Source organism: Chaetodon trifascialis, chromosome 12 (genome assembly GCF_039877785.1).
Source record: "Chaetodon trifascialis isolate fChaTrf1 chromosome 12, fChaTrf1.hap1, whole genome shotgun sequence".
NCBI classification, from domain to species: domain Eukaryota; kingdom Metazoa; phylum Chordata; class Actinopteri; order Chaetodontiformes; family Chaetodontidae; genus Chaetodon; species Chaetodon trifascialis.
In genome coordinates, this window is record NC_092067.1 from 7,346,176 (window position 1) to 7,370,811 (window position 24,636).

The 24,636-nt window shown below is 43.0% G+C and overlaps 1 protein-coding gene across 6 annotated transcripts in view; it reads left to right on the forward strand.

Moving 5' to 3' along the window:
- Positions 1 to 9,510, forward strand: part of sema5ba (sema domain, seven thrombospondin repeats (type 1 and type 1-like), transmembrane domain (TM) and short cytoplasmic domain, (semaphorin) 5Ba) — a 154,919-nt gene extending 145,409 nt beyond the window's left edge. For 3 of the 6 annotated variants that reach the window (XM_070975772.1, XM_070975773.1, XM_070975774.1), the window contains 5 exons: positions 254 to 328; positions 843 to 980; positions 2,800 to 2,844; positions 3,576 to 3,781; positions 6,761 to 9,510. In XM_070975772.1, coding sequence (XP_070831873.1) covers positions 254 to 328; positions 843 to 980; positions 2,800 to 2,844; positions 3,576 to 3,781; positions 6,761 to 6,937 — 641 coding nt within the window. In that variant the 3' untranslated portion in view covers positions 6,938 to 9,510. The remainder of the gene's footprint in view (positions 1 to 253; positions 329 to 842; positions 981 to 2,799; positions 2,845 to 3,575; positions 3,782 to 6,760) is intronic. The other 3 variants (XM_070975775.1, XM_070975777.1, XM_070975776.1) reach the window with 2 other exon arrangements.
- Positions 9,511 to 24,636: the final 15,126 nt, after the last annotated feature.

Sequence of the window (24,636 nt, forward strand, 5' to 3'; positions counted from 1 at the left end):
TATTTGATGCCCTGTCGCAGGTCATTTGATTAAAGTCTCCACCAGTAATAGAGGACAGCAGGAAGGACTGTTGGGACGGCATACTAACGAGCAGCCTCAGGCCTGATGGCGTTCCTTCTGACTCAACAGTACGATCACGCAGGGTGTCTGGGTGACAAAAATAAATGGGAATAAATGAAGCAATTAAAGCAGGCTGTAGTGATGCACGGTTATTAAACACATTTGAGGTGGTCGGTGTGTTTTGTGTGTCTAGATGGTTGTGCGGCAAGAAGGGAGCAGATGGTGGAGTCTGAGCAGCCTGTTGGTGAGCACCAGACTGATAGGAAAGGTAAAAGCGGCCTGTCCTCTGCCTCTACTCAAGCCCTCTCTGCCAAAACTGCACACTTGAGAGCACCCTGAATAACAAACCAGCTTTTTCATCAGCCTTTCATTGCAGTAGCCTGTGCTCCCTCCACTCCGGTGCTCTTAAATACAGGGTGAAAGAGTGCAGCAAGTGCACGGTACAAAGGGAGGAGCTGAGAGTTGGGAATTTTCTCTTTCCTCTTGGGTAGGAGCCTTTGTTTACTGCTCGGTCGCCTGCTGCGGGGAAACAGCACTAAAGCTTGGCTGGGGAGACAGACATCTCCGCTATGCACTAAACAAACTCTCCACGGGTTTACTCTTCCAATCCTGTTTACATCACAAACACTTTTGGTGTGTTTGGACTGTTTGGCTGGCCGGGAAGGTTAGTGGCCGCAGGTGGTGACAGCTTGGGTGGGCGCGCTGGTTTCCAGGCCGTCTGAGTTTGATGTGGTCTTGCGTTTTTCCGGGTTTCTATTGATTGCTCTTTTTTCTGTGTCTAGGTGGCTGGATGGCCTGGTCGCTGTGGTCAGCCTGTGATGATTCAGGCTTGCAGATGAGGAGTCGGGTGTGTGGAGCTCAGGGCAACACCCCCTGTGTGGGGAACAGCACTCAGCGCAGAGACTGCAATGAAATACCTGGTGAGTCAGTCAGCTCTAAGATGCACATTGTTGAGGCTGGCCGGTCCAAGGTTCCTCGTGTGCTATGTCCTTTTGCCAGGAGACACCCTGTTTCTTTTGCAGCCGTGAATACTCCAGAACACACTGCATGCTTTTCACTTGTTCTATCATGCTTCTGGGTCGCCTGCGTAAAGAAGAATGGTGTTGCAGCTTCAAATGGAAACATGCAAGCGTATATGTTTTGATATAGAAAGCAGAGTACACGATGCGCTTGCTGTTGTAGTGGTTAAGCCATGTTCACTCTTTCAAAAGAAGTTGCAGATTTTGTGTTTGCCATGTTAGCATCACAAGCTCTGGCATTCTGAAAAACATCAGCAACTGAGAAAAATCATTTGGTTTGCCTGAACAGTCTGAAAATAATCACTTTACAATCACGAACAGGGTCATTCTGTGAATTTGAATTTGGACATCTGTCTTGAATGTTATTATCGTTATTATTATTATTATTATTATTATTACTAGTAGTAGTAGTATTGCTCTTCAAATAAGCACAATTTATTAAAAGAGCAAAAAAATTATTTAAGATAAAATGTATTTTGGTTTATCTCCCGGCCTCACAATCAAGTAATTATTGACAGATCATTTCAGCCCTGCTTTTTCCCATGATGCTTTAACTGTGCAAAGAAATGAAAAGAAGGCATAAACATGGACACTACATCCACTTACTGTATCATCAAGCTTTTTTACTGCTTCGTCCTCCATTTGAGGGTTGACAAGCTTTACCCAAACACGCTTTTGGCTTTGGCCTCTGCAAGGTCGGACCATTCAACTTTAGAGGGAGCTTTAGGCTCAGCCCACAATCCTTCAGTTCTTCTTTAGGCCAAATATTTGTTGGCAGCATCATTCGAAAGCAGCAGCTTGTGATTTTGAGACGCAGCTCGTCTGTCATCATCAAATATGTAGAATCACAATCATTCAGCATCATCGCTCATCATCCTCCATACATCCATACACACAACCGTATTTGTGCGTGCATAGCCGACATCCTCTTTGCACGTTACAGTCGTCTGCTTCTGTTAATTAACCATAATTAAGTCCACGTGAATCCAACAAGTTAGCGGTTGACCCCTTTGGCCTCAGCGCGGCTTGTTATGCTGATGACAATCTCAGAAAGTTTCTCCTAAAATGATCTTTCATGGCCTGCCAGCGTTGGCCTCTCCATGCTCAGAATCCTTAATGAATCCAGACGATGGTGATTAATATTAATGGGTTGTCACAACACCAAATCACATCTAATTTTATTGCAAATTTCAATGAGGCGATGGATAGATTTGCTAAGGTCACTCACAGAGGGAGGCGGCTGTGAGGAAGCTAAAAAATTAGGCCAAAAAAATAATCAGGAGATGTGGCACTGCAATTAAGTCTGCTCACACACACATCAAGCCTCCCTGCTCCCTTCATAGGATTTGTGGGGAACCACACGTGTTGTAGCTGTAAATTATTGTCCTGCCGTCAAGTGTCTCTAACAGCAGCCAGGGAGGTTCAGACTGACGGAGCAGAGCTGTTTTTTCATGCAACAGTCCATTTTTCTCTGGAAAGTTTTGGAATTCGCTGATGCAAAAAAAACTCTCCACGGACCGTTTATACAACATTTTAAATGACATTTCAATTTCTCATTCACTGTTTTTGTTTCTGCATGTGTCGACTCCCCTGATGTTCCAGTCAGTGGTTTCTCCAGGGGGAGTGCGTGTGTGTGCGCGTGTGTGTGTGTGCGTGTGCATGCCTGTGTATGTGTGCATGCATGTATGTGTCTGACCCTGTGTTCCTCTCCTCTCTGCAGTCATTCTCCCTGCATCTGGTTTTGATAAGGACCAGCACTGTGGAGGTAAGCGGATAAACAGCTGCCTTCTCTTTGTCTCTGTGTGCATGTGAAGGTTTTCCCCTGCGTTTCCACAAATGTCTGTCCATGGTGTGTGTTTTCATGCATCATATGTGCATTTTCATGTGCACGTTGCTTTCAGTCTGTGCAAAGTTCTGACACCAGTTCTAACAGGAAGAAGAAAACGATGTACACTGTGATGAACCTGGAACACAAGTTTTCCACCAACTGCTCGATAACTGCAAATTGAGACACATTCAAGGCAGCAATTTGGCTTCATGTGCCAAAAAATGGCTGAGGCACATCAAAACAGAAGACTTGTTTCATAACATTTTGAAATTCCTGATAGGAAATACAAAACCAAAAATCCAAATCTAAGTGCATATTACTGTTTTGAAAAGATAGAGACAGTCCAAAATATCTTCAATAATTCTTGACATAAAGACAAGACAGACTTACTCCTGTAAGTTATAGCAGCCATGCACAGCCAGACAACATTTCATCAGCTCCGTCCAGTCAGAGACACTTAGGTGAAAACATATAGAGGAAAGTGTTGTGTAGTTATATTTCTACTCTTTAACACACCTCTGAAAGAATCCAAGAATCAACGATACGTCTGCTGGAAAACTAAATTCAGCACGTGCACAAGGCCAGGGGTGTGAGGTGTTTCTAAAATAGGATGCGCTAATGTCTGCTGAGACTTGAATAACACTTCACTAATCCTCTTCATTCCCCAGCATTCACCTCCATCCACCTCATCGCCACCGGAGTTTCCTGTTTCCTCGGGGCGGGGCTGCTGTCCTTCCTGATCTATGTCTACTGTCAACGTGTCCATAAGCCTTCGCAGGAGTCTGCCATCATTCACCCCACCACCCCAAACCACCTCAACTACAAGGGCAACACCACGCCAAAGAATGAGAAGTACACGCCCATGGAGTTCAAGGTACGCGATCATCAAAGTGCTTTGTAGCTGTGCTTTTTTAAATGTTATATAGATTAAAGTCATAAAAATGGAAATTGAAGTAGTATTTACCAGGTGGCTCTCCTGCACAAACACACACAATGTAAATGCTGGAAGATTCAAGGGCAATGAATGTGATTCATGTTTTATTTAGAGCCCTGATTCATGCATTTATCTCAATAGAGCGCTAACCACAGAAGATGAATTACTGTTCATTTTTATTCCTCCTTACTCTTATACAGAACCTATAGGCTTTAAGCCTTCCAACCTGCCCACAAACCAGATCCTTGTTAATGGGCCCCATTAGCTTTCTAAAGCATTACTTAGCCCTCGACCTCCCACCACTATGGGCCTACTGTGCATTCACATTTAGAGCAAGTCTAGAAACTATTTTCACCAGAGGTTCATAAACTACTACTGCAATTTTGTGCCCTATTCTTTACAACTTTTATTTTCTGCTCACTAAGTGATTGTTGATAATTCAACTTATAATTTGCTATTGCTTTTTCTCTCTCTGTAAAGTGCCCTGAAGCATGATTGTGATAATCAGCTGTAGATAAATGAACTTGAACCAACCCACGCTGAACCAAAGGGCTGACTTTGATTTTTGTCATCTTTTTTCCACCACAGAAGCTCCACTTGGGCTTTTTAGGACACATCTCAACATTAACTGGCTGATCTGACACCAGCTACTTTTTGTGTCATGGCTTTGAAGCATGTCATTTTCCCAGGTTGAATTTGATTCTCCCAAATATAATATTGAATTAGAAACAACACAGTGATTCATCCTGTTATATTCAGTTACATCCAACGAAGCCAGTAACTGCTCTCCCTCCCCTGCTGCCTCTCCTTGTCATCACAGAGCAGCTCAGATTATTAAATGATAATACAAAGTGGGATTTCTACATCTCTTTCAGACACATGGTCAACTTGGCAATCAGGAGACGACACCACATTTCCTGTTGACACTAACCCATCAGACCTAACATGGTTGTTGCTTAAACTGTGATTCCAACACATTGGCTTAATCATAGGAAACATGAAGTTGCAGTACATCAAGAAAAACATTTCCACCCAAAAGGTAGTTTTCTTTCTAGGGTCCAAGCTTCCTCCAGCTCCCATCACAGTCGATGTCTCTGATGGGACTTCACATGATGACAGAAAGTTCAAAAATGGAGGTGTGGAGTTAAAAAGATGAACAGGAAGGGTCTAATCTACTTAGTCTGTCCATTCATTTTCAAAGTCTGTCTCTTGTGAGTCCCCCCAAATTTATGAAAGTACAATGCGAAAACTATCCGTTTAATCAGCACACAGTTGGTAAAGCAGCAAACAGCTGCTGCTGCTGTGTCCCTCCTCATGTCTGCATTCCCTCTCACAGCTCACTGGCCTGTGTGAGCTTCCTGTTGAACAACTGTCTGCAGCTCTTATTGATTGAATCTTCCCGCTCATGTTTACACATAGATTAGGCAAGTAGACTACTTTTGACAGTGGTAGACTTCACAATCATCAAGGCGGAGGATAATTTCAGTGTGTGTGGGGGTGTGTGTGTTGGGGTGGGGGTGGTGTGTGAACATGGCCTTTGTCTGACTTCAGCAGTGATTCACCTTAACCTTTCTTGTCAACCTGACAGTATCTAAGATCCTGCCAAAGCCGGGCAGGAACATGGGGTCTAACCACAGCGACCCATCCTTGTGTTTTTGATCGGGCCAGCCTCCTGACACCTGTTGTCCTTGCTGTTATTGTTGTTGCTGTGTGGACACTGTGCTGACAGCCATTGTGGTGCTGAGAGCCTGAACTCATTAGCTTTAATAACCAGAAGGAGCCAGACTCTGCTGGATGTGCAGCTGATGTCAATGTACCACTACATCTCTGTTTATCTAGCAGGTTCCCTCTCCTCCAGGCCAATTTATGATGCCCAGCGTTGTGCATTTCACCGACTCTAACCTGATTATCTTCCTGCCTCTGTCCCCAGAGCTGTTCAGATGGATTACATTAGTCTAATGCTTCCCCTGGAAAGTGTTTCACCTTATGGCCGGCTTTTACCAGAGACTCAGCAATTGCATTAGAATAAAATGTGGGTTTTAGATTTGTTTTTATTTAACAGAGCTGCAGTGATTTCCCACCACCTCATATATTACTGTATTGACTATGCTTGACATGAACTAAATTAAATTTGTTAAATTGGTTTGCTTGGGTTATGAATACACATAAAGCACACAAGCTATAACCTTGAGGCTAGTGGACTCATTTTTTCACCCACAGGCAAGAATTACTGATATTACTTGTACCACTTAGAGAAAACACAGGACATGGTGTCCACCTGCAAAGAAAATCTACTTAATGAGTCTATTCTGTCTATAATTGAGTCCTCAAAATAACTGATAACATCTTCCATTGTGGAGGAATTATTCTCAGTGAGAATCTACTTGTTAAAGGGATTTCCTAGAAATGAGTCTATGTATCATAAAAACAGAATAAGCAGAAAAAAAAACTTAAACTAGCTTAGCTTAGCATAAAGACTGGGCACAGAGGGAAAGAGCTAGCCTGGCTATGTCTAAAGTTAAAGACATATCTGTCCACCAGCCTCTAACTCTTTATATCTTGTTTGTTAGATTCATACATGAATAGAAGTGTAAATATGATCATTTATGGTTTTATGGGAGTTATGTGCTGGACTGTGTCTTGGCTTAGAGGAGTGACTTCCTGTTGTCTGTACTGGTTACCTGGCAACCTCATGGTGGTAAAAGCATATTTTTCAAAAAATTATTCCCTTAAGAAAAACTAAAAAAAACTAAAAAAAAACTAAAAAAAAAAAAAAAGAATTTGAGACAAACAAAAACAACATCTTCACAGTACAGATATGAGTTCCTTGTAAGAAGAAAATAATTGTTCTGAAAATATTCTGCAAACTGTAAGAGCAGAAAGTTTAATTAGTCCTTCTTTTCTCTGCTGTCTGTCCAGACACTGAACAAGAACAACCTGCTTCCAGATGAAAGATCCAACTTCTACCCCACGCCGCTTCAGCAGACCAACGTCTACACGACCACCTACTATCCCACAGCGCTCGGCAAATATGACTACCAGCCCAATTCCTCCCCCTCACCATGCAGGACCTACAACCACAGTAACAACAGCTGAGACACGCCCCACGACTGGCTCTCCACACCCTCCTGCCACTGCCCCGAACGGACACCACCCCAATGCCACGGGGACATAACTGAACCGACATGAACTGAAACACTTCTCAGAGCTCGGCCAGGTTCCTCTGTCCAACACTGCCCCTCTCCTCGCTCTCATAGTCTCCTCTGAATGGTAGGGTTTGTGTCTTCAAGGGCGTTTCTGGAACTTTCCATCAGGAGATGTGGGTTTGGACGATAAGGCCCGTGTTCTGGTGCAATCAGGGGCAACCAGCTGGGGGTAAGTTATTGCAAGGGCCTGACCGGATACAGCAGTGTCACGTCAGAGCGTCATGTGGGGATCAAGCGGAGAACTCTAGCAGGAGTCGAGCATCCACAGTTCTGGGGACGAACATGAACCGAACATTATAAAAATGTGTGTTACATTCCTCTGGATCCGGGTCACCATTTCAAGCCTTTCCATCACTAACCACATTCTCAGCCCATAACGAACTTTGAGTCCCTCCACAACAAAAGCACTGGGAACAAATGGTGCATGTTGTTATGTCAAGACTGGCGCAGAGTGAGAGAACAACAACAAAAGAGTTGAAGTTGACGATGAAGTAAATTAGAGATCAAAATCAGCTCGGTTGTTAGGAGGGGATGCACAGCCTCCATTGTTCGTATTCGTGTGACAGAACAGATAAGAACTTCAGAGTCGATTACGTGTTTGGAAGTCACAACATTAACATCAGAGTTGGAGAAATATATTCTAAATCTGCTTATGATTCACACACATTTTGTGGATAAGGGCATTCACTCATAACGTCAGAGCGAGGGGGGTCGTGGGAAGCGGTCTGAACTGTACATAAAGCTTTGAGAATGCCTCGGGTGCCTGTATGCAATAGAGGGCAAGGGCGAGATTTGTTTTCTTTCCATTTCTTCTGTTTGATTTCATTTCCCAAGAACAATAAAGACTTCTGGAAGGGAATTGATTGATTCTCCAATTGATTCTCCAATGGATGCATCGATTCTACTGAGTGCTAAATAGCTCGGTGGTCATATCAAATATGGCCAGTGTGCTGAACTGGATTGGGTTTTCTATGATGGTAGAATAAGCTAGTAGACTGGCACTTGTACTTTTTTTAATGTTTGTTTTTTAAGATGATATTTGTTTTATTCTCAGATGAGCCGTAGCATAGGAGGAAATATTTTGTTAAATAAGATATAGCTGATTAATTCTTGTTTCTCTAATTTCACACCTTCCTTTGTTTTCTTGAAATTTCAGAAGTTTGGTAACCATTGCATCTTCACTACATGAAATGTTAACACAAATATAAAACAATAAAAATGACTGATATGGTTTCTACAAAGAATGACTGTCACAAAACCACTTGGCCCTGCTTGAAGAGAAAAGAAAAAAACCTTAAATTATGCTTGCTTAGAGGTTTGCCTGTGTGAAGATCAGAATGAGTGCGTGTGTGTGTGTGTGTGTGTGTGTGTGTGTGTGTGTGTGTGTGTGTGTGTGTGTGTGTGTGTGTGTGTGTGTGTGGATGTGCGTACATGCGAACACATGTACTTGATCTCTGCGTGTCAGTACGCCTGAATGGACAAAGGGGGATTGCTGTATTTTGTACAATGTAAATGCTTTCATACATATGACTATATATGAGGAGGTCTGTAAAGGCATTTTTGTGTGTGTGTGTGTGTGTGTGTGTGTGTGTGTGTGTGTATGTGTGTGTGTGTGTGTTTTCCACATTCTGTCGCTGACACTCCAGGCGTTCTACAGTTGTTTCTATATTTCATGTATGAGATGTTAATCATTGTAAGTTAAAGCATTGCGCCTCTGGTTCCTGCGGAGTTGGAACGGACACTATTTATAGTCAAAGCTTGGTTTATAAAGGGCATTTTCACACATATATTTTATTATTATTATTGCCTGATCGATGAATGCTAACCCAGCAATGCTTTTCAGTTCAGCTACTGTACATGCACGAGATGAGAGCTCTATCTGTATATAGGAGCAACAGCCTTCTGCAGCCCATTTAATGACCCTGCAGAGGATCGTGTAAATGTATCTGTATATTGTATAGCTAACACTGTTTGTTTAAAAAAAGCCTTATAGTTGTTTAAAAAAAGTGCAGCAGCTAAGTACACACCAACCATGAGGTTTGTTTGGGGACAGAGCTCCACAATGAGACCGACCGCCTGTGGCTTGTGACCTTTCCCAGCTGCTCAAAGTTTTCCAGAGACACATGAATCAAGAATGAAAATAAGCAAGCGTAGCACTGATAATAGCAAATATTCTAAACTGCAAATAGTCACATATTATGGAGGAATGAATTTAAAAGAAGCTGTTTTGATCTAACTAAGCCTCTATTGGCCTGGTCTGAAAGCCAGTCATCTGATTGGTCAATTTCGAGCTCTGTCCCCTGCGATGTGAGGCTCTGTGCCCTTCTATGCAACTTACCAGGTGTACTGTTAGACCTGTCATGTAGACTGTAATCACTGCCTTTTAGACACTGTGAATTTTTTGGTACCCTATATTTTTGTATATTGTACATTATAAAGGATAATAAACCTTGATGCCAACACAACAGTGCAGCCAGTGGGCTATATCTGAATTACACTCCTGGGGAGGATTTGAGGTTTTTTGGAGATTCATGATGTTTTTAAATTAGAGATGCCAGTGGAGAGTGGGAGATGCTCAGGTCGCCTCTCTCCAGATCGCTACAAGTTTTTCTTAAAGACAGGTTTATAGAGTTTTTGGGGAATAAACCATGTGTTTTTCATCCAGCTGCGACAGATTTGCTGGATGAAAAAGCTCTGTTCACTCCAGAAAATATGTAAATCGGGAGCTGGTGTGTGGTGAGACTCATATTTCTTTAAGTGATGTGTCCTACACTCTGCCAGTAGCCTATGGAAGAAATCCTTCAGCTGCGCAGGAGTGTTTAAAGTTGATGCCACTGCGGGTCAACAGAGAATATCTAGTGAAGATAAAAGACAGCTTCTCTCTACTCTCCTTCTTTAGTCGCCACTCCATCCGAGCCACATGCTACCTTCTTAATACAGCAATGATAAGAGTGAGAGCCTATATTACATTTGTTGGCAGCTACGGCATATGCATCAATACCAGCTGAGAAATGAAGGCTAAGGCTGGTGTTCAACACTTTGATGAGACCAACAATTAAGTTATCTTGCTGCAAAGCATCTGAGTAGTGATGGACTGTTGCAGCTTATGTCTTCATGTCATAGCAATCCAGCTTTGTCCGACAGATTTTTGAAACTTGTAAATGAGCCACTGCTGCATTGGGTGATGTATTTCTTTATTGTCATTGCCAGAAAAACTAGTTGACTGTTCTGAAATAACACTGTCTGAGTATTTTTAATCTGTGGAGAGTAGGTCAGCGTTGGGCTGGCGCTTAGAGTAAATGCACTCAGAACTGAGCATGCTCATTGAAGCTTTGCTAGATTAATGAGCGGAGAAGAATAATCAACACCATGATTATCACAGTGAAGTGATAATTCAATGCAACAGGATGCCTCCATGTGTTTTTAGGAATCTTAAGACAACTGGAGTTCACATTATAGCTTTACAGACAATATTTGCTCAGAGGATAAATTCACTGTACTGTAAAAAGAAGCTACCCTGTGTGTATCCCACACTACACACCTGGCCAGGAGAGTCACACTTTGAGTTGGACGCTTGTCAGAGAAGTGCATCCTCTCCCTTCATCCCCGGGACAAATGATTGCGGCGCTAGAATCTTTGGCTGTATGAGAACGGGGGAGATGGATGGGCCAAACGAGCCAAGTAGTCAGGGTGTGTCCAGCAGAGTGCCCGTGGATCACTGCTGGTGCCAGTGGGCTAGACACCAGTGCTTTATCACTACACCACAATGATTCTGCTGCTGTGCGGAAAATCAAGATCAAAGCCTGAGAAAAGCTGCTGTCACGCAGGACAGGAAAAGACAGTTAATAAAATGTGATAAAACATTCAGCGTGTGCTCACATAAATAACTGAGCGCACTGTTTGTATTTCGCACTGATGCAACTACATCATTGGTTGTCAGAAGCGAGAGCAGCCCACTCTTCATCCCCTAAAACACAAGCACCCACCCGTGATTTCACATGTCCCCACTGTACGTGTCCTTCGCATTTGGTTCAGTGCGGCTCGAGCTGTACCTCTCAATTAGAGAGCACAGCCTCTCGGCAGTTTTATTAATGGTCGCAGTTGAAAGCATTAATCAGTTGGTATTCTGCTGACAGACAGATGCAGTGATCGGCAATCTGGCAGGCAGCCAAGAGGAGGTCACCAGGAGGAGGCTGTGGGCTGGAGGAGGCCGCTCAGATAAAATGGTAGAGGAGTCAGGGAGGAGACGGCGGCGAAGGATTGGGAAGGACGCACGCTCGGCTGTATAAGTCACCCTCTGTGAGACAGTGAGGAATGAGAATTACGCTGAAGAACACACCGGCTTCGTCTTTGTGATGATCACTGATATTAGTGAGAGTTTTGTTAAAACAGAGATAGCAGCTACGTGAAAAATGAGTCAGCATCTCAACAAAGGGGGCACTGCATTGAGCTTCACATTTATCATGAATTATCTGGGAAATTATTGGATGCCTGAAGGCCATTGTTTACAAACCTGCTAACATTTCGAGGATGGAAGTTTATGTCCATTTTTAACAGAACTGATACTTTATAATGGGTTTTATAATGGGAGCATCCACACCGCCTTACACTTCTGTCTTCTGAATATTCGCTCCATTGCTCATTCACTTCAATACTGCAGCCTGTGAGCTCCATTCAGTTCCAGCAGACTCACAAGTCAGACTTTGCCTTTGTTCAACTTTGGCCAGATATTGGCTGATCAAGCATGAATGTGCATGATCAATTTCACCTGCCTAGAAGCTGCATGGGGACAGGAACAAGTCTGAAGAGGTTGGACGTCCAGCAGCATGGTAGTATGAAAACAACTTTATTGTCAGACCAGCGTGTTTCAGTTTGTGGCCTTCATCGGGGTCATCGACGGCCAGCACAGCAGCAGCCCAGCGCTGATCTGAGGAACGTCAAACACTACCAGCACCCAGCATTGATCACAGTTACATAATACGACCAGCTGATGTTTATTCCGCGTTGTCGTGTTTACAGATGGAGCGGCCGGGTGTTTTTGGTGTGTGTTGTGCAGCGTCCCAGGAGGCGTCCGGCAGACAGACTGTCTGTGTTCTCGCACAACGAGGCAGGATGGGCAGATCACACAGCGTCTGAAGCTGCAGCCAGAAAATGCTCTCATCGTCTGCTGGGACTGAGACTTTGTCGCCTCCGCCATCCCAGCGCTCCATCCTCTTCAATGGGAAAACAGGGTAATTGTTTGATATGATTCATCAGCTTAGCATTAATCCACTGGCTGTTCTTCTGTCTGTATAAGTGTGGTCTGGGCAAAGCCTGCCGGGGAGGAACTCCAAGGGAATTGGTTGTATTGGAAATGTAATCAAAGGAGTCAAGAAGGCACCAAAGTGCAGTCTGTTGTAGAGCAAAATCAAGCTGTCCATTCAGGTCTGTCCCTCTAATCTGATACTGTTGATGTTTCATTCACTGACCAACAAAACAAGCAGCCACACAGACACCACACCTTCCTTATTTCTCTATCGCCTCACTTCAGGCTGAGGATGCTTTACAAAGACTGTACTGTGTGACTCAGAAAAGAGTCAGACTTCAGTGCATTCGTGTATAAGCTGTATGAACAGCACTAACACCGCTGACTCCAGCAAACTGTTTCCAGCTAAAATTCGCTGTTACAGATTGTTACTCCACAATGTCTTTAGCAAGCTACAATTTGGGCTGTTGTGCTCAGCAGGTGGCATTAACTGTTACTATGGAAACACAGCTCTTAGCTTGAACATTGGGTGGGTGTGGAGAGTACCTAAGTACAGTGCTGTAATTAAGAACACTGTTGAAGTAAGTACTTACTTATGCTGCTTTATACTTATACTTCACTGTATTCTGCTGTGGATGCATTGTGCCGCAGGTGAGCCTGTCCACCAAACGCTGTAGACGCACTGGGTGGAGCACATTTTTGATATCTAATGAACTGCAGGGTCCACGAAAATAGAGCCCTTAGGGCACCACACATTGGCAGTGTATGAGTGCAAATTTCCCACGTGTCAACTCATAAGACAGGCGCAAGTTCAGCCGTGCCTGTCCGGTGTGTCTACAGGCATGACATGACGAAATGCTACATGATGCAGCTGAACTGTGTGCTGCACTTAATGCGCCTGTGCCGCACAATGCAGAGTGAACCTTTTTATCCATCTATGTGCATTAAGCAACTTTCAGTGGAATGAATGCATCCCATCTTGAGTCCGGTAGTCAGTTTCTGAATAGGACACTGTTTTTTTGACATATAACAAGCTGCAACAACACAACTAATTCTGCCTCCAGTGTCTGAAGGAGTACACGAGGTGAAACCAGGCATAAGGTCGCGTAGTTGAGGGAGAAGTTGGAATGCTCTCCTTGCATTTCCCTGTAAGAGAACAGGATGGGTTAATGGTGCCACTAGTTAACCCCGGCTGACAGAGAGAGATGAGAGGGAGCGATGCAGCCGGCAGTGATGGAGGGTCCTCTCCTCCTCCTAATAAAGCAGAGAGGAGAGACCAAACGATGTTAAATCACCTCCAACACCTCCCTCTCACACAGAGCCAAGCCTCCACATTTGGCTGTTAAAGTAGCCGCTACAGAGTTGGGGGGCTGTCTCCAAGAAGCTCATTTGACGAGCATTGGGGTTTATGGTAGTTGTGCAGCACAGAGCTTTGAGTGAGCCATTTAATTTTTATTCAATCTACTTAACCAGCTGACGGAGACTGTAAAGGCTGGCAGCCGCACTGAGTGGAAGCAATATTGATGACAGTGTCGTAAATAAAACTGCTGATGGCACGGAAATATTGATGGGGACATGGGTAACCTCTGAGTGTGAAGCAAGGCAACATAACATCGTAGCTCCTCCTGCAACTTACAGAGGTGTCAGAACCATGAAAAGGAGGAGACCACCGCCTTTTCATCGTCACACTAATACATTAAGATTACACTGCTTGCTCTTATAAGCCTATAAGGCTTACTGCTCTCTTTATGCCATCTGACATTGTGCTCCAAAAACACACTGCAGTCGTCAGTAAATGCTCGTTGATTTATTTTTGAATCAATACCATGGCAGGTTTGTGGTACAATGTGGACCACTGGCCCACTCTCCTTGCAGCAGGGTTAACACAACACACACCGAGAGAAGCCATTTACACTCACATTTGCTTTCCAGATCAAGTTGTTCAGCGTGAATCATTTATAGAGCCTGGGGCTTCGCTTTTTACAATACAGTCTGAGCTGTATCGCAGGTCTGTATATAGGCCTGCATCTGAAGCATGGGAATTCAAAAGTGCTTAAATAACAAAAAAGGTGACATGGGTATTAAAATTTAAAAAAATGAAAGAGTGACAAGGTAACTGCAAAGCAGTTTCAGGCCGCTCATTCGCCACACGCTCCGACAGGCTTTTAAGCAATTTCCCTGTCCTTGTGCTTGTTTGATGCCTTTTGCCTGCAATGTCATTGAAACGCAAGCACACACACGTGCATCAAAGCCATTGTGTTCCATTAGCACACAATTTATTTCAAAGAAAAGCCGCTGTAAGAGGGTTAGAAAACTTTTCTCTCGTCTGTGCCCTCAAAACTCAGACATTACCACAGCAGACAACAAGCGATTAAAGGCATGTTTTAATCATACTGAGTCCACAAGGACAAAAACAAAAACAAAAAAGAAAAAGAAAGCAAGCATTTTTTTTTTTCAACAGAAAGCAGCACTTCTGCCTCTGATGGAAATGAATCTGTGTACCCGGGCCTTATGTTCCCTGGTTGAATAACCTGTCCAAACCCTAACCCTAAAAACAGGAAACTAGGATGGCTTATTTTAATGTGACACAACATTGCATATAGACGGGGTAATGAATACACTACCAGGTAATTTTTCAACATCTTTCTTTCCTTCCAGCCTCAAGGCATCATTACTTCCAGTGCTAATTTAGCATCCCTCCTCCGCCGCCTCTCCAAACCAATAACTCAAATGTTCAGTACAGTAATCAGTTAAAATGAGTCATGGTGCATCTCCGTACCTGCTGCAGAGCGAACTGGGCCTGTGTTGCGGAGGAAAGTGCACAAAAACCAGATTTATTTTTTGGTCTTGTTCACGAGCGCTCCTGCGAGATCAGCGCTGCGTGTGGGCGTTGAAGCCAGGAACGCGTAGAATTACAGTCTGGCTGTGCACACTTTTGCTCTGCATCCCAGCTGTGAAATCAGTCAATCCGGAAAATAGCTGCAAGCTTTTGGGGAAGATTTGGCAACAACTTTCATCTCTGCACCCCCGCCTCCATCCCAGGTAAAGCCCTCCCTGAGCCTGTGGCACTTGCAGCGGAGGGCTCCACTGCGTTTACCCCAAACACGACAAACAGTTTCATTGTTACAAGGTCTCTCGTCATGTTTATGTTCTGCTCTAGCTGCCTGTTGGTGGAGGGATCAGGAGGTTTACAGGTTTACAGCACCTTCACAGGAACAGACTGAACACTGTGGTGAAGTCAGCACACAGGGTGTGAAAATGAAGAGCTGCACCACTGAAATGAATTTAGACCAATGCACACTGTCTGCTGTGTGTCTGTTCTGTGGCACCGCTATCTTTGTGAGGACCACTTCAAGTTTTAGACTGAAGACTTTTGAAAAGTGAAGACTTCAAAGGGGCTTTTTGAGGATTAGGACTCAATCTTAGGGTTCTAATAAAAATCACATTCAGGTTTAGGGAAGTAACTAACAATTACTTCCATTACAGATTAATCTGCCAGTTATTTTCTCCATTAATTGTGTAGTCTATTAAATGTGGAAACAAATGCTGAAAAAAAAGGTGTCTTCTTTTTCTTTGTCTGAGCAAAACCTGAGCAAAACAGTTCAAAACCTCAAGATATACAATTTGCATCATACGTGACAACACTGTGAATTGTTTGACAAGCTGAAAGCAGAGAAAATTGAATGCTTTTGCTTTGAAAATGATCAGTTATCAAAATAGTAAACTCACTGCAGCTCTGGTAATTTTCAAGCCCAAAGGTTGTGATATGTTTCCATTATTCTGTCCCTATACATCTAATCCTTATACCTCTACATTTCTAGAAGCAAGGTGCTTGAAACAGTAATGTGTATGCGATGAAATTCATTTACTTCTCACACCACAGGAAACAATTAAGGAAAAAAGCCAATTTTATGCAGCCATTTTCTTCTTTCCAGCATTTCCAGGATTTAAGACTCAGTGGAGTGTATTTTGGGTGGGTCGCTTGGCTCTAAACTGAACCTTAATTTTCTTTTCTTCTCTTTTTTTCCCTTCAGCATTCATCACCCACACACACATTCACACTGTTATCTACTTCTCACCAACACGCCGCACGTCTCTCTGCCATGTGGCTGTTTGGCATCTTGCTGCAGCTCTCTGATGTCACAGACTTCTCAGACTGCTGATGGTCGATGGCATCTGTCAGCATCAAATCGGGTGCTGTTGTGTGCTGCACCGCAGGCTCAGGGATGGTTAATGAAACCACAGAACGAGCCTGCACTCACTGACAGGTTGCACCTCTAATTTTCTGCCCTGCGGGGTCGAACAGGCAAAACTCATAGGTTTCGGGACGACCACGGAGAGGTGACTATCACTGTGATTTTTGGTTTATTTTGCTTCTGGCACTGACACAGATCTTCACAATTCAGTCTGCCAGCTCACATGATCTGTCCCTGTTGTGCTGACAAAAGTTTTGTTTGTTGTTATGTATGTGTATTTACCTGAATGATACAACTTCCCAGCACACACTCCAGCTACGACATGAAAATGATAGACATCAGATAGACCTTAATTCTCAGTACTGTATGTACCTTAAAAATGAACATACGCATAGGAATTGATGAGATTTTATTGACACACATGTTGTTAGCATCAACGCTGCTGTTTTATTTAACAGAAACACAGTACGGAAAAGGCATGCAAGCATCAAACAGTTTTGCTGGCTGGGAGCTGATGGGCAAGTCGATCTGCTCTGTAGCCTGAAAGCTAACTGTAGCAACACTCTGTCATCTGAAATGAGACAATATTTGGCCAGCATTCGTTTTCATTTAGATTTTCTGAGTGAAAGACAAAATCTGCTAAGCCTTCCTGTGTAGCATTAATGTTATTATAACACAGGATAGCTATCCTTGGTAATAACGTGCTGCTCGGATGAGAAGCAGTGCACTCGTGCATACAGTGTCAAATGCATGATGTTCCTGGACTTTATGCTGGGTAGAGAGACGTTTCAGGATATTACAACATTACAGCTAGCAATGTTGGCTTCCCTCTGTGAGAAATTAAGCTTTGGACTGTTACTTCCTCGCAAGTTTGCAGCAGCGTAGACGCACGAGTTTGACATCACTGTGTTGCAAAGTGGAACTGTGAGAAAAACATGTCTGCTTCCAGAAAAGGAGCTGATAAGCTCAGAGGCATGTGATTCAGGACACTTTGGAAGCGGTTCTCAACTGGATCCGGTTCTGGTTTTCCATCCCTATATACAGCAGCAAATTGCAAAGTTAACTAATTATGTCATGTAATGATGCCTGTGACACATTGAAATTGCAGGGGTTGGGGTTAGGTCGTTAGATCATCTTAACTGTAAATATAACTGAGAGAATGTGACTCTTAAAACTGACGTGACACGATCACCTGGACTGTTTTACTCGAGAAGACGTATCACTCTGTGACACCAGGTTGCAGAAAACACACAAACCCAACTTTAGCCAAGTTTAGATTTGGCCTTTGTGACGGCTGCCTCCATTCTTGGGGGTGTTTGTGTCTGTTTGTGTGTGTGTGTGTGTTCTTGTGTCTTGCATGTGTCTGAATGGTTGCAGGTGAAGGGGTGTGGAAACCGGACTCCTCCTCCTAGTCAGCTGCTGCCCAATCACCTGCAAGCTGTCATTTCCTGCCGGCTACAAGAGTCGTCTCAGCCTGGCAGTCTGCGGCTGGCATCTTGGTGACCAGTCCTCGGCACAGGAGAGGTCCAAATTGTTTTGCGACAGATTTGTCAGAGTTGTCAGAGGCAACCAGCCTCGAACTGAGCTGGGTTAGACTGATTTTCACATACACTTAGTTATTGTTTGTCAGCTTCAGTAGGCTTAGGGGTGCTTTTTCCCCTTGTATTTTGGTTCTCGTTTTCCATTTGGAACAGTAGGCTTCATTTAGGAGGGTTTTATTTCCATTTTGTTTTGTGTGGGATTTAGGTAAGCTCTTCCTTTTGAAGAGTTCTCTTTTAGTTTTAATTAGTTAAGCTCTCATTTTTGGAGAGTTCTCTTTTGGTTTTGATTATTTCATTAATTTGAAAAGCACCCAAATTGCTCTTTTCGTTGTCTTGGCCTTTTGCCATGTGTGTATTAAAACAATTTAAAGCACTTTGATTTAAATAAATAACTACTTTTCCACCACATCCATCGGCTGTTTTTTGTTACTTCCCTACCCCTAGTGAGCTGGGTCGTAACAGCCTTTCATCGAGATTTTATTTGAATTAGCGACAGCTGACTCAGAAGCTCATCCGTGTACTGGACACAGCTGTTTGCTTCTATGAAAGAGAGAGGTCAGAAAGATTCCCACACTCACACACTCTAACGCTCACTTATATGCATTGACATGCATGTGTAAGTAGAACCCTGCTGTCACAAAGGAGAGCAGCTTTGCAGCACTCACTGGCTGAGGAGGATCAAACATTGTAGAGTACAGTAAAGAAACAAAGTGCATTTCATCTGGTTTATCGTAGTCCATAGTAAGCCATTAAAATATGCTCAAACTGGCCTGAAACCGGTTCTTAGGATCAACTTGATATTGAATAACATGATAGTTATGTGGAATCTGCTCTGCGTGGGCTGGCGGCAGCAGCAACCACCAAGTGGCCATTACCCTGCTAATAAAAGATGTCCCAGCATGAGCAGGAGGAAAGCAAGTACCAGCAGAGCTTCTTCCTCCAGCCAGCGCTCAGAACACCCTCATCAAAACTTAAACTACAGCTTCAGGCCAGAGGTTTTCTGTCACAGTCTGACTGTTTTCGTTCATTTAATTTTTTTTTTACTGCAATCCCCTATTACTGATATCATTCATTTAGAAAGGATTATGCAGGTGTATCCCTATGTTTTAATATGCTTAAATTAAATGAAATTTATTTTAATGCTTAAATTCTGCTTTAATTTAAGGAGATGCAGCACTCATATTTTCACCAAAATCAGACAGATTAAATGGACTGAATGAGTGGACTAAACCTCCCTGTTCATTAGCCAAACCAAGACTGAGTGGATTATACTGACGGCTGTTTCCCCAATTTGAAACTCCAAGCCAATCAGAGCTTTGTAGGCTGTATAAAAAATGAGGACGTCACTTACCTGTGCCAGAACCACAATCCATCACGAACTGCTCCTACATCTTGGAAGCATTCATGCAACATTATTGCTCATGGGGATTTCAGAGGAGAGCGTTCTTCACTTGTCGTCGCTCCTTTAACCAACCAATGATTTTTGCATAAGTAACATAGTCAGTAGTCACGGAAACCTTTATTAACTGCTCCTAACATCCACTGCCACAGTATTTGAAGATGGTGTTTACACATACATTACTTACTACGGGACGCCCTCTCCAAACAGAAGGCTGCCAAAAGCCCTGACATACATGCATATGCATGTCTTCTATGAAGGAGAAAGCAATGAACTTTGAAAGATAGTTAATTAGTGTACCTCTGACTACTTTGCCTTATATTGTTGATTAACACACACTGGGTGCTGCAGTGAATTTTTCTGGCAAAAGAACGTTGTATGAGGGATTGACTCAAACAAAATTCAGTAGTCATGTTCAAAATAATGAAGCAAATGTCACTCAGTACTATAGTGTAGCTAACTGATGTGTTTTTGATACAGTTTATGTGCAGTATATATGTATGTGTGTGTGTACAGTATATACTACAGACAGTGAGTGTTACTACTTAAAATATACAGATACACAGTGGGATATTTGTTTAATGCAATCTAAGACCAAACAAAATTAGCTGAAAGTGACTTTACACATTGGACAAAGAGCCTTGCAGCACATGAAACATGTGAAACATGTGAAACTGCAGCATCTGCATAACTGACAGATGAAGACTTTGATGAAATTTTCCATTTTCACACTGTAAACTCCTGTTCTTTGTTATTAGCTACAAGTGTGGATTAAGTTGGAAAGAGCTTTAATCAAATTTGTGCAATCTGTGCATTTTACTCTCATCTGACAAGTGGATGTGTCTCGGTTCATTAATTCCTCCCCTCAGCGTTGCGCTCTGGCGTCCTTAGACATGGGTCAAACAGAGTGCCATCCATTTTTTTCAGTCCTTTTCTGTTTAAAAACATTTTTGCTCGCTGGTGTAGCACTGTCGGTGCAGTCTAGATCCAAAGCTCAGTTCTAGAAAGACTTGGATTGTGTTCTGATAAAAACTTAATTGAGCTAACTGTTCCCTCAGCGCCTTCATGGTGCTTCAATGTGCCTCCACAGGCTAAGCTTCTGAGGCGTACCGTCTAAATGGCCGTGAAAGCAGACATCACTCAGCCGTCTGCCCTAAAACAAAAGCACCTTCATTCACCTTCGATGAGGAGGAAGGGCAGGAGAAACAAATGATGTTTTAAACAGCTGCATATCATGACAGAGGAGCCCACAGGAGCCTGCCCAGGTCTCGGACTCCTTTTTGAAGGCCCATCTACATTAGCTGAGGACGGCGTCTGTAGTGGAGGTGAGCTGTGATTTAAATAGGCAGCCTGCCGGATCAAAGCCTGTATCGCTGTTCTTCTGGCTACAGCCTTTCCGCTTGCATGGTTATCATAATTGCTCTTGCTCAGAGGACATGCTGCTTCCGTCAGGGCCATGTCCTCCTGCATTAGAGCCGAGGAGCCTCAGCCAAGCAGAACTCGGCTTCACAGGTAGATGCTTTTTTTTCTCTCCTCTGAACATCTCAGGAAGTTTGACACTGCTAGCTTTAGGAATAATAAGAGGGTACTAAATCAGTGACAGCATCATGGCTCATCAGCTTTAGTCAGCCGATTCTTACTTGACCTTCATGTTTTCACTGACCTTTGGAATCCCATTTTATCTTCTGAATATCAGGTAGGTTTAAAAGCTGTCAAACTGTGGTGTCAAAATAGACTGAGAGAAGAGGCTGCGGTTCAAATCCATAGCTGACTAAATGCAGCTGTGATCCTCCATGAGGGAGCTAAGCTGTCTTTTAGGCCCTAAAGTGTTTCATACTCAGAAATCTGTGAGTGAGGAGTCACCTAAGAGCTGTCATGTGTCATGTTGGCTATTGGTAGGACGTGTCAAATGCAACATGTTATGAGATAATACATGGTGAAGTCCTCACATATGAAAGTTATGGAAAATATTATGGGTAATAATCAGGTTTTTCCTTAATGAAGTGTCCATGTGTCCAAGTCCATGTGGCAGAAGCAGCAGTAAAGCACTGGTTTGGTGAAAATCTTAACAATTATCTGCAATAGTTTTACTTTAACACCATATTCAGCCAAGTTTTAGTCTTAGTTTAAAGTCTTAGATGCCCTGATTTCTTTTGACCAAGTTCAAGTTCAAGTTTGTAAGGTCATGGTTTTCAAAGTGGGGGCCAGGGTCCCCTGGGGGTCCGCCAGGGGGCGCTAGGGGGGCCTCAGAAAATTGGAGGGAAGTTAAGGAAAAAAAAAGCAAAAAAGCAAAACATGTTAGTTAATAATATTCTTATGCTAAACAAATGTAATAATTATTGAATAGTGAACACACAAACAATTGAGAGGTTTGGTTTCTTTTGTTCTGTTCTTGTCTGAAAACAGTTTGTTGAAAAGTTCATTATTCAGTGGGAATATAATACAGTGTTGATATTCTTATGCTAAACAAATGTAATAATTATTGAATAGTGAATAAAAGTAAGAAAATCATTCTAAAAGTTGATGTTTCTTTACATATTTTGTAGCATTGTCAGTGGGTTTGCTAAGGTGGTCCCCGGCCAGAAGCTAATGCTGTTCGGGAGGCCATGGCATGGAAAAGTTTGGGAACCCCTGATCTAGAGCAACTGCAGGAATCTATATAAAGAAATCCTCCTTCTGAGTCTGAAATACAAAAATCTCCAGAAATCTCCAATTAAAATATAGTGTATAAAGGATGCATAGTGTGCACCATAGATGAAAACATTCCGACAATACACTGAAAAGATCCAGCACAACATCTTACTCACTACTATATGCAGTATTTTACTGACTTACCGTGACGATGGTCCCCGGTGGATGCACACTAATTTAGTTTACCAGTTGTCCAGCTATGATCTATAAGTGTGTTTGAGTAAAGATGATACATTGAGCCTTAACACCTGTTGTTGTGTGTGACAGCGAGCGTTTAGTTTGCTGCTTTTATGTGTGCTGTGTGGATGCACTTAGCTGATGCTTTCAGACAGAGCAACCTGCAGTTAATGAGCATGTTTGAGTTTGATATGTTGCTTGGGACACATGGCTGTCTCACAGTAACTGTCACAGCCCATAAACCTGCGACCAAAATGCTTTGTTAGCACTAAATCAACCCGCTGTGAGCCTGCAGGCATGTGTGTGTCTTCCTTACATCTCCCATATCTCTGTCTCTCGGTTTTTATTAATGCTGGTGGAGCATTTATATCTTAATATATGTTGTGTTTTCCCACAGGAGCGGCCGAATAGCTCAAATTCACCAGTGATGAATTGGCAAATTAGTGGCCAGCTGTCAAATGCCGGTAGCTTGGGCTTTTGCAGCCCATCGCTCCTAATCAAGAGCACCTAGCCCTTTTTAATATGTTGAAGATAAAGTAACAGGCACTGTGATAGCAGTTGTGCTAAATGAGCCATTTGAAAGCCTGGCTCATTTTTCATAATCCTGGAGAAGTCAATTAAGGGACTTGTGGAGCTCAGGGGGGGCCCAAGGAGACATTGAGGTGCAGCACTAGAATAGAGACACAAGTAAGTTTTAGTCACAAGAGGAAGACAAACATGCAGAGACTCAATGGAGACACAACGGGGAAATGTAAGAAGCACTGTCTAAAAGGAGGAAACAAAAGACGGGGTCTACAAATGTCAGACACACTGACAGCGACACCAGTTTTCGCCAGCCAGCCAGCTGCTTTTATAGCTTTTGACAGGCACAGCAACAAAAGCCAAAATACTGAAATTGCTTGTGGGTAAAAGAAAACCATTGTTTCACTTTGTGTGGCTCCGACCTCTCCCCAGAGACCCCAGAGAGCTACAATACCACGTCCCACACTGACAACGAGCCAGAGGAAGAAATTGGAATTGAACTCCTGCTGAAAGGCTGTTAATAAACGGTTAGTGTTGTGTCTGTGAACAGTGGGAAATGTATGCATCATTACCTTATCTCCCTCTGACAAGAAAACACAGCCACCTCTTTTGTTCCCTGCTTGTTGGGGAACTTGAGTGTATTTGCTTACACTGAGGCCTCGTTGTAAAAAAGAGAAGCGTTTTCTCTTTAATAACGTTCCTCTGTGTGAACAATGTGCCTCCTCTCTGTTGTAATTTCCACATCAGATAAAAGTTTCTGCTGCGGGCTGGTGCCTCCTGCAGCTTCGCTTTGTCTCTGGCATGAGTTTGAAACTTCTCCAAGTGAAGATTTGCTTTAGTCCCCTCCAAGATCTGATCGGGTGATCCTTCGATTAAACAAGTGAATCACGTTCGGATATGTTTGCGTTTGTGCATCTCATGTTTTTCTGTGGAAAGGATGGAATAGATCAGCAGAGCCTGTATGGATTCTGCTGGAGAATTAAAAGGTTGATTTATGAGATTTTATTTGTTTATGCCTTTAAATCCTCTAGGACCATTTTAAGATAATGCCACAACAATGGCTCTTTGGTCAACCATTCCAAATTCATTACAAAGTTTCATTGAAAAACAATAGATTTCCTACAAACAGCTCGGAGCGTTTGGCTGACCACCACTTGAAGCAACTCAACAACCTTTCCTTGGGACCAATTCTTGGATTTCCAAAACCACAATAATAACAATAACAATAAACAAACACACCCACAATAAAATGTATTGGTTAATAGCTTTACTCTGTTTACTCTTTTGGCAGCTTTGCATTGTTTATTTATATGCAGAATTAGCCTTTTTGTAGTTGGCTTTATATTATATTTCTGAGATTCTGGCTGTATCGCAGTGCACGGAGCTCACAGGGGACAGAGGCTGGAAGAGAAGAGGAAAAGGATGAAACTGTGCCAATAAACGAAAAGCCAAAACAAAGCACATTTCTTTCACTCCAGGATTTGTGATTAAAACATGTGACAGCTCCTCAAAACTAAACAGATCACTATAAACCAACAGCGGATTAATTTTACATTCCTGTAGGCCTGGCTTACAACTGCTGTGCACACCAGACCCAAAACAATCAGATCGGATGTTATGCAGGGTCACATTCATTTAAAATAGGAGTTATTTTTGATGTCAGTTGTGAATTTGAGGCATGACAAAAGTCTTGGCTGAGGTCAGGAGTCCCTGCCAGCTTGAATGGCACCAGTTCAAGGGATCACGAGCAGAATAATTTTGTAGACGAGGTGGCATTAATCTCAGCATCTTTAAGTTCACACATACAGCCACTGGTAC